This window comes from Abramis brama, assembly GCF_963993115.1.
Source record: "Abramis brama genome assembly, chromosome: 18".
Classification (NCBI taxonomy): Eukaryota; Metazoa; Chordata; class Actinopteri; order Cypriniformes; family Leuciscidae; genus Abramis; species Abramis brama.
In genome coordinates, this window is record NC_139980.1 from 24088149 (window position 1) to 24101089 (window position 12941).

At 38.6% G+C, this 12941-nt stretch overlaps 2 protein-coding genes across 3 annotated transcripts in view; one reads left to right on the forward strand and one right to left on the reverse strand.

The window, feature by feature from the left end:
• Positions 1 to 1647: 1647 nt before the first annotated feature.
• On the forward strand, positions 1648 to 4575 carry arpc5b (actin related protein 2/3 complex, subunit 5B). Its single transcript, XM_084090819.1, has 4 exons — positions 1648 to 1924; positions 2872 to 2944; positions 3236 to 3412; positions 3511 to 4575. The coding sequence occupies exons 1-4, from the start codon at positions 1785 to 1787 to the stop codon at positions 3571 to 3573; spliced, it is 453 nt and encodes a 150-aa protein (XP_083946945.1). The 5' UTR covers positions 1648 to 1784; the 3' UTR covers positions 3574 to 4575.
• A 621-nt stretch (positions 4576 to 5196) lies between these two features.
• hmcn1 (hemicentin 1) overlaps positions 5197 to 12941 on the reverse strand; it is a 115185-nt gene continuing 107440 nt past the window's right edge. The window contains exons 95-107 of one of the 2 annotated variants that reach the window (XM_084091800.1): positions 12743 to 12880; positions 12530 to 12651; positions 12174 to 12411; positions 11762 to 11824; positions 11518 to 11637; positions 11158 to 11292; positions 10893 to 11006; positions 10672 to 10797; positions 10273 to 10401; positions 7529 to 7891; positions 7059 to 7178; positions 6789 to 6915; positions 5197 to 6701 (exon numbers count right to left, since the gene is read on the reverse strand). In XM_084091800.1, the coding sequence (XP_083947926.1) occupies positions 6335 to 6701; positions 6789 to 6915; positions 7059 to 7178; positions 7529 to 7891; positions 10273 to 10401; positions 10672 to 10797; positions 10893 to 11006; positions 11158 to 11292; positions 11518 to 11637; positions 11762 to 11824; positions 12174 to 12411; positions 12530 to 12651; positions 12743 to 12880 (2162 nt within the window). In that variant the 3' untranslated portion in view covers positions 5197 to 6334. The remainder of the gene's footprint in view (positions 6702 to 6788; positions 6916 to 7058; positions 7179 to 7528; positions 7892 to 10272; positions 10402 to 10671; positions 10798 to 10892; positions 11007 to 11157; positions 11293 to 11517; positions 11638 to 11761; positions 11825 to 12173; positions 12412 to 12529; positions 12652 to 12742; positions 12881 to 12941) is intronic. The other variant, XM_084091801.1, reaches the window with a different exon arrangement.

Here is a 12941-nt window from a genome sequence, read left to right on the forward strand (position 1 = left end):
TCACATAAAAATCATACTGATAGTTTCAAAACATGTACCATAATATGTAATGTTATGTACAAATACACAAAATATGTAGGCTATCATAAATATAAATGCCTTTTTTAAGTCTAAAAATGTTATTTTAAGTAGAATATAACAAGCAATGTTATTTTAACTGTAATCCAACTTTTATACCCTTTACAGACATAAACGTGTGGATAAAATGAAGGTTGTTTGACCTGATGATGCTTAATGAGCAACGTCATAAGGAATGCCTTTATGTGACTGGAGGCGAACTGTAAAGCAAAGTATGAACCTCTCATTTTAAACATCCGCTGCCTACGCGGTTATTAGCAGTATATTGAACTCATAATGTCTTTCAACTCGTTTTAAAGATAAAAAGTCATAGAATACGGATGAGTGAATCTTCAAAAGCTTTGTTTTTTTAACCAATTGAGGGCTGTCAAACGGTATCTGATAATGGCTAGGGTTAAGCATCGTTTCACACTTGTAGAAATGGGCGCGCACTTTTTTTTTAACTTTTTTTTTAACCTTTTGTCAAATACAGTATCACTCTTATCAGAATGAATTGTGATTGCAGAATGTTACATAAACTGCCTCAATGCTTACCTCAATACATATCCAAGCTCTGCCCATGGTTTCAGAAACTTTCGCTCTGTAGGTTATTCATCTGAGGGAAACAGTAAAACATTTTCAATGTTGAGTTAACTGGAGTGATGAAGAGAGAATTATTTTTTTTATTCATGCTTCATAAAACTTAATACAACCAACCAAAGTGAATTTAGCTACTTTGAACAATATTTTCACAAACGACCTGCAGTTATCAAAACAGGTCACTTAGGCCTACCATTCGAAAGCATATTCATTCAGTTAATATCATTGAGCTAACAGATATATGCAAATTAAGGCTTATTTATACTTCTGCGTCAGACCTACGCCAGAGCCTCTACGCTGTAGGCAACGCGTTGGTTTTCAAAATACTTCTGCGTCGTTGTCCGCGTTGCCGCAAGCAGAGGGAGCATGTGAAACCCAAGGGAGTATTGACGCGTTGTTACATTTTTGGTTAACCCAGGCCCCAGGGTTTACGTTAACAGTGTGAAACAACAGAATTAGAGATTGAATGAATACGTTTACCCGCCGTTTAGAATGGGTTAATAACAGGTTGAAGTGTGAAAACATTTAAAGACAGCGAAAGTGTTCTGGCGCCATCTACCGTCACCTGACCACCATGGCACCACTGCATTTTAAAATAGTCTCCATAATAACTGTTGCTATTAAATAGACAGCATTAATTAATTTAATTTAAATCATATTTTAACATTACATTTTAATATTATTATTTAAATTTACAGGCAGGAGCAGAAATTGAAATTATAGGCTGGAGGCCAGGAGCAGAAAATTATTTCAATATTTTAACATTACATTTTAATATTATTATTTTAATTTATAGACAGGAGCAGAAATTGAAATTATAAGTTGGAGGCAAGGAGCAGAAAATTATTTCAAGTCGTCTTGCAGACCCAGAACCCATTAGAAATGTGCTGAGGTCCCCTAGTGTTTTTTCCTTTTCTTTCTTTTTTAGGAACTTCACTGGACTATTTAGGAACCTCCGCTGTACCCGATAGAGGGCGCGCTATGCGGAAGTGATGGAATCCATCACTGACTACAGACGGTAGGCTGCAGGAGGAACCGCCAGGCTCGTTTAGCATAGAGGACTGTTACATTGTGTCCGTGCAAAAGCGTTTAGCTTAACATCAGACGGGGAATAAGTTGCCTTCATCATGTCAAAGAATACGGTGTCCGATCGTTTCCGGAAAGTGGATGTGGATGAATACGACGAGAACAAGTTTGTAGACGAGGAAGAGGGGGGAGAAAACCAGCTGGGTCCAGATGAGGCAGAGGTGGATTCTCTCATCAGACAATATCCTTCTTTATTCACCAACATGTGCATGATCTCATAAAGTCTTGCATTTTCAGAGCCTCCAGCTCATAAATAACCTCCGTGTGCTTATGCTTGAGTGGGTAATTATGACTAATGGACGTAATGCGGCTAATTAAATATTTTGCTTCATAAAGTGTGCATAAATAAATAATTGAAAGTAATATCACAGAGTGCTTATTAGCAGTAGAAGCAAAGCGATTTAATTATTTTGTTTTCATTCAGCACGTTATCATGTCATGACATGCACTGATTGTTCATAATTCATGAGTTGCCTGATAGACCAGCTGGCCTGGAGATTTCTGTACATCACAGACTCGACACACACAACTGGGCTGTGTGCATTATTCTACTCATTTACATTTATGTACTAGACGAACACCCATTCAGTGGATGCAACAATGATAGCGTGGTCTACACAGTGTCCGTCTTTTACAGTTTACAAAGTGAGGGTCGTCACTATCGTGCTGCATCATGAACGGGCAGTAGTTCAAATTCAGATCTCTGAAATGTCCAGACATGTCTTGACATTCCAGACATTGTTTTAATAAAAGTGTTTCTGCAAAAAGATGCGGATATATTAACTACAACATATTTTCCAAGCTGTGTGGGGTTTATAAAAACGTTTCTGTAATTTGAAACGTGCATTATTTTAGTACAAGGAAGTTGAATTCATGTCCTTATATGTTCATCTTGGAGTACCCAGGGCTTATTTCCTGTTTCTAATGTTTTTTTTAGTCCCTTTTTTTTTGTTTTTTTTTGTTTCAACATCTATGCATGCTGTGGACAGGCTGCACTTGAGGTATCACAAGGCAACCGCCTTGCCTTGTGATACCTCAAGTGCAGCCTGTCCACAGCATGCAAAGATGTTGAAATTGTGTTATTATACACATACAGAATATGGTGTTCTTCTTAACTCCACTCTGCAGAGGGAACCTCATGGGTGCCCTGCAGGCAGTGTTAAAAAATCCACCAATCAACACAAAGAATCAGAACGTCAAGGTGAGCCATGGCACATTTTAAAGAATTTAAAATTGTATAGAAAATGTTGCATTATTTGTGTTTGTTCTAGAGCTGCTGTAAAACAATCTCTCTTACTTTAATTTCCTATTATCACTGTAAATCTGCTTTGAAACAGTCTATATTGTTAAAAGCTATATAAATGAAGGTGACTTGACATTTTGCTTATTGCCATAAATATGAAACAACACCTGTGAACATGCAGCTAACTTCTCTATTAATGCATCATACTTGTGAAGTGATTGGAACCTGAATTTTTCTGACCTTTTGTAGGATCGTGCTGAAGGTCTGGTGCTGAAGGTCCTCAGCTCCTTCAAGAGTACTGACATAGAGAAGGGAGTTCAGTCTCTGGATAAGAACGGAGTGGACCTGCTCATGAAATACATCTACAAGGGCTTTGAGCGGCCGTCCGAGAACAGCAGCGCTGTCCTGCTGCAGTGGCATGAAAAGGTAGGGTTAATAGTAAACGTAGTAATGTTTTAATAGCAAAGCGGGTGTGTGTTGTGCTCTTGAAAGAGGTCAGTACCCCAATTCTCAATTCTCCTCAGGCTCTCTCTGTAGGTGGTGTGGGCTCTATCGTGAGGGTCCTAACAGCCAGGAAAACTGTGTAAACTGCAAGACGATTAGCACAGCGCACAGAAAACTACAACAACCACCTGCCGAGACACTCAGAACAAAGCGATGACTTTCCACAGGGTACTGAAGAGGACCTCTCATCAAATTTCAGTGCATTTTCACCCTCTTCTGTTATATCACTCTTCACTCACATAGTCAAAAAACGCATTACCGTGCCATCAGTAGTATGTTAGACTTACCGTAGCTTCTCTCAGGAATACTTTTCTATGCTCTTCGGTATTGTATTCAGCAATTCTGAATACAAGGAACTTGTTAGAGTTTTATAAAATCTTACATTTATTATTAATTTACACCATGTTCATTTCAAGCCATTCACACACATGCAGACTAAAATAAGTCCCAGATTGGTCGGTGTGTCTTAATGGCACTACGTCTGTCCACATTGACTTTGTGGGATTATGAATAATACTCTCTGGTGCATTAAACCTTCCCGTCACTGATCCCTTCTCGTTTGTTCTAAATCGGCAGACATTATCCCATAGAATTGAACTTTTCATAAGCAAAGCACATTTGCTCTTATACTCATATAAGACAAAGTTACATTGCTGATCGTATGCATCATCTGAAACGGCTGCTTTATTTTCTTAGCATATGTAGTCATCTCACTAATCCGTGACTTTCACTAATGCTGTTATACATGTCTTGTCTTAATGTATCTGTTTCAGCGTTCCAAAGCACTTATTGACATGGACCATTGTTATTGTATGTGTCAGAATGCATATGTCTGTATCCATTGTATATCTGGATTTGTTTTTAAGCCAACTGTGTTGAATACTGCCTCAAAGCAGATCATTACTGATCCAGTCTGATCTGAGACATATCGTCTGATCAGGGACCTGCCTCTACAATGCTGTAATACACAACGACAGTGCAGACACTCAATAAACCAAACCGGTATAATGACTGCCTTACAAAATATTCCTTTTTTATGTTTGTGCTTTTGTGATTGAATAATAAATTGTTAAATATACATCTGATGACCTGACTTGTATATTTTTAATTTATATATGTTTGAATATTATGGTGAAAGCTCTGTTGACAGCATGAATGTTTTTACAAACTGGGGGTTTGTAAGATTTTTTTCCCTGATAATTGATATTGTCAGTGAAATAGCATTTAATCCAGAATATTCTTTCCAATGTACATTATAATTCAAAAGTTTGGGTAGTAGTAGTTATATTTTATGTTTGTACCAAAGCTGCATTTATTTATTAAAAATACAGAAATACTGTGAAATATTATAAACTTTTATTTGAATATATTTAAAAATGTAATTCCTGTTATGTAAAGCTGAATTTTCAGCAGCCATTCCTCTAGTCTTCAGCGCCACATGATCTTCAGAAATCATTCTGATATGTTGATCTGATGCTCAAGAAACATTTATCATTATAAATGTTGAAAACAGTTGTACTGCTTTATTTTATTTTTATGGAAACCATTTTCCAGAATTCTTTGATGAATAGAAAGTTCAAAAGAATGGCATTTATTTGAAATAAAAATCCAAGGAAAGGGCTTTGAGCTTGCAATTTACCCCCCCCCCCCACACACACACCTCCCCCCTCCTCATTTGAAGCTCTAGAATGAATGCATAAAAAAAATAGATTGTATATTTTATTGCTTTTTAAAAAAAGGGAATACAACATAGTATTACAAATAAAAAAAACCAAATACTTATATACATATCATGACAATAGAATACACCTTGATTACTGACAAAGTTACAAAAAAATAACTCCAAATGTGTATAAACTTGTAATGATAATGAGACATTGCTATTATGTGCATAATTACTGGTTGACAATACTCACTTCTTGAGTAAAGGTAGTGCTTACCTGAGGTGGACTTCCTTTTCATTTTTACTGCAGATGTGGCTCAAACTTAAACCTCATCATCATGTTAACAAACACAAATTTAAACCGATAAAATCTTCCCCATCTCATTTCATAGAAAGCAATGGAGGGAATTGAGTTTCTTTCATATATTCAAGCAATTCCCAATAATTTAATAGGTAGACATATATGCAAATGTATTCTAAAACACCACCCACAGTCTTGCTGTACATTCTGATGAAGGATTCTTGCAGCCAGCGGAGTGGCTGAACCGTTAACCCGCCTGCGGTCTTAAAACTGGTTTCAAGTCTCTCCAATGAACTCCAGAGAGCAACGTCATCTGTCTGCAGGACTCTGCAAAAGCGCTCTTCCAGCCTACAAGGCCTTACACGTCAACATGACCTGTGAGAATCTCTTCAAGTGGCGGATCTGCACAAACACACTCTCACATACAAAGATGTACAGTTCTCAGTCATGCTTGTATAATAACGGCACCATTGTCAGAGGTTGCGCTTTAAAAGATTTTATCCATTTGGACTGGGTTGTAATTTTTTATCTGTCAGTAAATTACTGATATGGCTGATTAATATTACAAGAACCTCTGTGCCATGAGCTGTTTTTTGGCCTTTTCTTACACATACTTTGGTCTCACGAACTCGTCACTTGATTTAATGATCGATATCTCAAATTATTCCACTGGCATACACACTTGCAATCTCTTGTTTCTCTCCAAAAATACTCTCTCATGTTTCCTTCCTGGTTTATTTTCACAGGGGTGCTTCAAAACTTCATTTTCTTCCCTTTTCTTATCCCATTAAGAAACCCTTAATGTGGGATTTTTTATTTTATTTTAGCGCAACCTCTGATCATTCTCTCTCTTCGTAGGCTGTGGGATGTAGTAAAGTGCTCAGTACGGATAGGCTGAGACAGCGATGTAGACAATGAAGGTGGTCTGGTACTCTATTCCTCCATCGGCGCTGTAAGACAGGGCTCGTACCTTCATGCGGTATGTGTGAGGTTCGCGCAGAGGACGGGTGGTGAACAGAACACCTTTGAGGTTTTCGTCCCGGAGGGCGAAGGGCAGAGTTGTGTCCTCGTCGACCACTAAGAAGGAAGTGCGGGGGTGGACGACTCCATCCTGTGTGTAGGCAACCAGCCGGATCAGGTCCTGATTGGCGGCGATGCCGAAGGGCAGGGACAGCAGTTTGTACTCCAGTGCATACGGGCTCAGGGCGCACTCCAGATCATTGGGTGGACAATTCTTCAGGCAGAACCTGAAAGGAGAAGCAGAACTCACTTTATTTAGAATGATCAACTAAGTAAAAACCGACAATTGCAAAAGAAAAGAGTGGCAGTCCCACCCTGTGGTTGGATCCCTCTGATAGTTGGGAGGGCAAGGTGTGTCGATGCATTGGTAACTCCCTCTCATGTTGAAACACATCCTGTTTGCCCCACACTGAATGTTCTGCTCCAGGCATTCATCTATGTCTGTCCATATACATACCAAAAAGGAGCAATACAAAACTCTTATATTTAGTATATTTAGACTTCTTTAGATTTTGTTAGGTTGCTCTCTAGAGAAGTTAGCACATGTGTTATATGTTTTTTATTGTACATCTTCATATTCTTACCTTGGCAGGTTTTGCCATTGTTCATAAGGCGATAGCCGTTGGGACACAAACACCTATGGCTACCTGGTGTGTTCATACACTCATGTTGACATGTATCCCTCTGTTCACATTCATTAATATCTACAAACACAAGATGGGTAATTATTAATGGGTAATTTTCTTGAAATCATGCAATGCAAGTGTCTCCATGCCTTACTATTAATATGACTAATAGGACATTGAACATCTTCCTAAACTTTTTTTGCACATATACCAGTGTTCACAAAATATCATAAAAACACACACACTGCATACTTTTTAATACATTCACTTATCAGTTACTGTAATAGTAGCAGTTTACAATAATCTAACCGTTTAAAGATCAAGCATACAGTATAACGTGTCATATCATACATATACCGGTACATACATGTAGCATTTGACATGAAACCCAAACTCCACTACAGATCAACATTTCCTCTTGTAGTTACCTAAACACTGGCCATTTTTTGCCTTAAAACCAGGGGGGCAGGTATTAGTATCCCTACGACTGCGTGAAGGGGCATTGTTCGGTCTGTTGGCCACGTGACGCCCCCCGATGGGGACATATGAGTGGTAACTCTGGGAAGTCAGGCTATGGTAGCGCTGCTGGTAGGAGCTCCGATCAGAGGAGGACTGTGATGTTCTGTACCCATATGAGAAACTTTCATAGTTGGGCAAGCGCTCGAGTCCGGCACAGGACTTGCCATCACCCAGCAGGTGGAGCCCCGGTGGGCACAGGCACTTGTAGCTGCCAGGGCTGTTCACGCACTGATAGGCACAGGGCACTGGTACCAGCTCGCACTCGTTTATGTCTGCTCTCACAACAAGGCCAACACAGAGATAGAGAAATTGGGGGGGGAAAAAAGTAAAAAAAAAAAGAAGAAAAATTTAAATGAAAATAGGCAGATCAAACGAAGAAAATAAAAAGAAAGGGATGAGAATACTGGACATGAGTAGATATCCCTCAAAAGCATGTTTCTCATGCAGAAATATTATTGTGTTTTTGTTGTAAAATATTGTGTATTTAGTGACTCCTCTTATTTATATTAAAGGTCCCGTATTATGCCCCTTTTCACAAGATGTAAAATAAGTCTCTGATGTCCCCAGAGTGTGTATGTGAAGTTTCAGCTCAAAATACCCAACAGATCATTTTTTACAGCATGTTTAAATTGTCATTTTTTGGGGCACAGAAAAACGCGCTGTTTTAGTGTGTGCCCTTTAAATGCAAATAAGCTGCTGCTGGATGACCCAGGGGGCGGAGCTTCATGAGCTCGCGCTTAGTCTGTCAGGAATATCAGAAACTCTCAGTAACGGTGTTCATTTCGAGTCGGACAATAATGCCTACAGAGTCAGAGTGCTGTATAGAGATGAAACAGGTATAGTTTAGTAGTTTAATTACGGTTATTATAACGTATTTGTCATCTGCTTGTATGTATCCATTATTTATTAATAGCCTACAAGTCTGCTGTCTGAATGATGATCAAACATATACTGATGAGTTTAATAAAGTTTATTGTACATCACACAAAAGATGCAGCGTCAGTTTTACTTCAGAAAATCACCGTAAGAGCTGAGTAAACATAGCCTGACTACGTCAGACTTCGTACTTCCGCTCAATTTCATTTAGCTTCTGTACTCAGTCTGAGACAGCGTAATAGCTTTCCGTTTTCCTCCGGCCTGAAAACAGCCGGCCAATCAACGAACAGAGGGCGGGCTGAGAGCCAAAAAACGGTTCTAGTGACGTCATTAAAGAAGGAAGTAGAGGGATGTAGTCCAAACGGGTCGTTCGATGTAGGCGACTTCTGTTAAATAAAATATCTCGCTTGGCATTGAACTTTGAGCTTTATAATTTTACAGATATTATTTATGCTCTAACAGCAACATTACACACTAACTAAAGTTTGAAACATGGGATCACGAAGAACGGGACCTTTAAAACCCCCTGTGGTGAAAATCAATTTTTTAATGTTGTTTATATGTCTGTGTGGTGTTATAAATTTGCACATGGCTTGTCTTAAAGCATATTGAAAAGTCAACACCATTGCTGAGTATTTTCTCCTGAAAATTGAAGTGGAAAAAGAAAAAACCTCTCAAAAACGCAGTTTGAAATGGCTGGTGTTTCTGACGTCAAAAACTACCTTGTAACCAATCACGTCAACGTGTGGGATTTAGCATATCATCATTACTATGCTGTGAAGCTGGGGCGTCTCAAGAGAAGCCAGGTTATCCCAGTATATTTTTCTATTGATATGAAAAATTGGGTACATTTAGCAATAGGCCTATAGTGGGTGAATTATGTATATGATGTATATTACGATGTTATGTCGAACTATATGCCTTTCTCCAATGACGTTCTGAGTTGTTCAAAGCATTTGTAAGGATGCTGATTTTTAGAAGGCCTACATAAAACACTTTACCATTCTGATACATCAACTTGTAGACGAGCATGTATGAGTGAGTGGAGGTGGGGTTCATTAGCATATAAACAAAGCAAGGGTGTAGAGTTACATTCAAGCTATTTTAAGGCATAAATAGATTTTTTTAACAGGATTTTTTTTATTTTAAATATGTCATTTTGGTGATCAAAGATGACTTTTAAGGAATACAATTATTGACTACAGGGGGACTTTAATACATTATATTCAGTTAACTCAGTGATTCATTTTCTGAATTCAGAACTTGAATGCCAAAATTGTCACTAAAGGACATACATTTTTTTGCCACAGCAAAGCATTAGCACTTCTGGGGAGAATCCCAAGCAGGAAGTTGAAGGGTAAGTTCAAAGATGATAGACACAGATAGAGGAATGACAGAGTCATTATAGTCGTGCTGGCCTTGCTGTGAGTGTGAACCTTACCAGTATAATACCACTCACAATTACATCTGTAGCAACTCAGACAGACTTGGGTCCTTGATTTGGTATCAGTGACTGTGCCTTCTTTGTTTCTTACGGTTATAGGTTGGTTAGTTTTAAAGCACTGTGGCAATATAAGCAAGCTGTGTGGAAGGAAGTGACATCGCAGGTTCTGAATGCTGTTTAGGTGAGGGTTGGTACACAGAAATGAACTGTAGCAAAAGAATGAGGTAGGTAAAGATGAAGGGAGGGATGCAGGTTGGCGTTTGGCAGGAGAGCAGCCCGGGATGTTGGGTTGTTGGGAGAGGATTAGAGTTAGGTGTGGGGGACACTACGTACCAAGGCAGGGGCGACCCACACCCTGAGAGCGGTACCCCCTCGGGCAAGTGCAGTGGTAGCTACCTCTGGTGTTTTCGCAGATCTGATTATACCTGCACTGATGTGTGCCGTCATGGCACTCATCAATATCTACAAGCAGAATAAAAATGTATTATTTGATTTGATCATAATCTAATTATGTAATTAAAAAATATATAAATAATAACACAAATAATTTATATTTATTCTAAATATAAACAAAACTTTTGTTTTTGTTTTATTAATTTAAAGTTTTACTCTTTAAATGTGTGTTTTACACACACACACACACATACATATACATATATATATATATATATATATATTTTTGTAACATAATGGCCCTTAGCCCAAAACATAAGCAACAAGATCTTCACAAACCTATGCATGTGCTATTGCCTCCTTTGGTCATGCCAGTAGGGCAGAGGTCAATGCAAGTGTATCCACCACGTGTGTTTTTACACTGTTGATCTGAGCGACACACTCTCTGTTTGCATTCATTTATGTCTGAAGAGAAAGAAACAGCTCATTAGTTTCAGTTGCATAATTTTACAAACCCAGCAAGACTAAGCTATAAACCAGGAGACAGGTTTTTGATGTACCAATACAGCGACGATTCCTGAGTTGGTACCCCGGCTCACAAGCACAGCGGAAGCTGCCAATGGTGTTTAGACAGTGCTGATGACAAGGGTTGGATTCCTGACACTCATTCACATCTGTAGAAGTAAGATAAAAGCAATTGAAATGCATGTTAGCATGAAGATAAATGAATAGAGAGAATTAATATAAGATGCACTATGCCATACAAAAGTACACATATAAACAATATACATAAATAAACGTATAAAACTAGGGATAATTGTGCACCTAAGCAACTCAGCCCATCTGCTGTCCTCCTAAAGCCCCGGCCACAGCGCATCACACAGCGATATGAGCCAATGGTGTTCTCACAGTCTTGTCCATCATGGCACATGTGCCCACCCTGTGAACACTCATCAATATCTACGGTAAACAGAAATTAAAGCAACTGTTCAGCTTAGATTACATAAATAACAAATCATACACAACCGTTCAAAAATGTGGGGTTGGTAGGATTATTGTTTTTTAAAGAAGTGTCTTATAAATGAAGTCTCTTATGCTCACCAAGGCTGCATTTTGTTTGATCAAAAATACAATAAAAACACTAATATTGTGAAATATTATTACAGTTTAAAATAACTTCCGTACCCTGGCATGTTCTGCCATCAGCTGAGATGGTGAGTCCTCTGGGACAGGAACAGTAGTACGTGCCTATAGAATTGTGGCAGGCATGTGAGCAGGGGTTTCCGTCCACACACTCATTCTCATCTTCATCAGCAAAAAAAAAAGACAAGCAAGCACAGAATCTCATCAATGAAAGAACTCCTTGTATATTCACAAATGGAGACTATTATCTGTATTATGCAGTAAAAGCAATACTATCTGACTGTACCAGCACAATATGGTCCAGCGGGGTCCAGTTGAAAACCGCTGGGACACTGATTACTGCGCTCTCCTGAGGACGAAAATATATTGTAATTAAAGAAGGATCGCTTTAAAAACTCATATAAACTATTAAATAAAACAAAACTAAAACATAATGATAGGCTAGAATTTAATGATGTTTAGGGATGCACTGGAATATTAATTTTGCATTACATTAAATAAAAAAATAGTAATACTGAGAATAAAAATGGAAAAAGTAGTATTAGTATTTCTTAAGTCCAGCATTGAAAAAGCTTGATTTGGAAACAAATAGATGATATATGATATGTTCTTTAAATCAAATCAAATCAATCAGTATGATGACTGATATATCACAGATACTGAATGAAATTATTTCCTAATGTATTTGTGTATTGTACCTTTAGCAATAGTGGCATGGATGGCAAACTCCAGCATCTCTTCTAGTGGACGGTACAGAGCGCTGATAGCCGAGGCGTGGAGTGTCTGCACCAGATAGGGCATCTTTCCCCTGGAGGGTCCATATGTGATGGTATGATTCCACGAGTAAGGCACGCTGACCCTGTCTATACTGAACATACGTGTAGACAGAGCATACAACTGACCAGGACCAGTCTGGATGTAGTCTTCAGTGTAGTCCTGGAGTTTAAAAATATATATTTCAATGTGAGTGATAAAGTTTACATTGTTTAGCATTCTATTTTCAAAGTATAAAACAGTATAAAACAGTTTAAGAATTCAGTGATGGAGAATCGACCTTGAGACTGATGTCTGCATTGGAGGGCAGTTGCAGGATGTGTCCGTTTACTACGATGTCCAGCAGAAGCGCTCCATCTGAGTCGAGCCCTCGTGCCACATGGGTAATTCGGAGAATCTCTCCTATAGTCAACACAAACAAATGAAACAAAGAAACCTTTGAGGAAAAATGCAGTTTACAAGGATTGCTACACATCAAGTTGATTCCTCTTACCTGTGGCAAACTCCACCTGAGTTTCACGTCTGAAGATGCCACCTGTGAGGGTGTAGCCATTGACAGCTTCCCCCAGCTCCTGTGCTGTGGTCCAGTAAATGGGGTTCAGGATGGAGATCAACTTCCTCATAGCAGACCCTGGATGATTTAGCAGAACATATACAAGCACCAACTTAAATTACAGTTTTCTTTTAAGTTT

Excerpts from the sequence above, each read along its gene's own strand:
- arpc5b (XM_084090819.1), top strand. The coding sequence starts at position 1,785 with ATGTCAAAGAATACGGTGTCCGATCGTTTCCGGAAAGTGGATGTGGAT. Across the intron at positions 1,925-2,871 it reads GTGGATTCTCTCATCAGACA|AGGGAACCTCATGGGTGCCC; the intron begins ATATCCTTCTTT and ends TCCACTCTGCAG. Across the intron at positions 3,413-3,510 it reads TGCTGCAGTGGCATGAAAAG|GCTCTCTCTGTAGGTGGTGT; the intron begins GTAGGGTTAATA and ends AATTCTCCTCAG.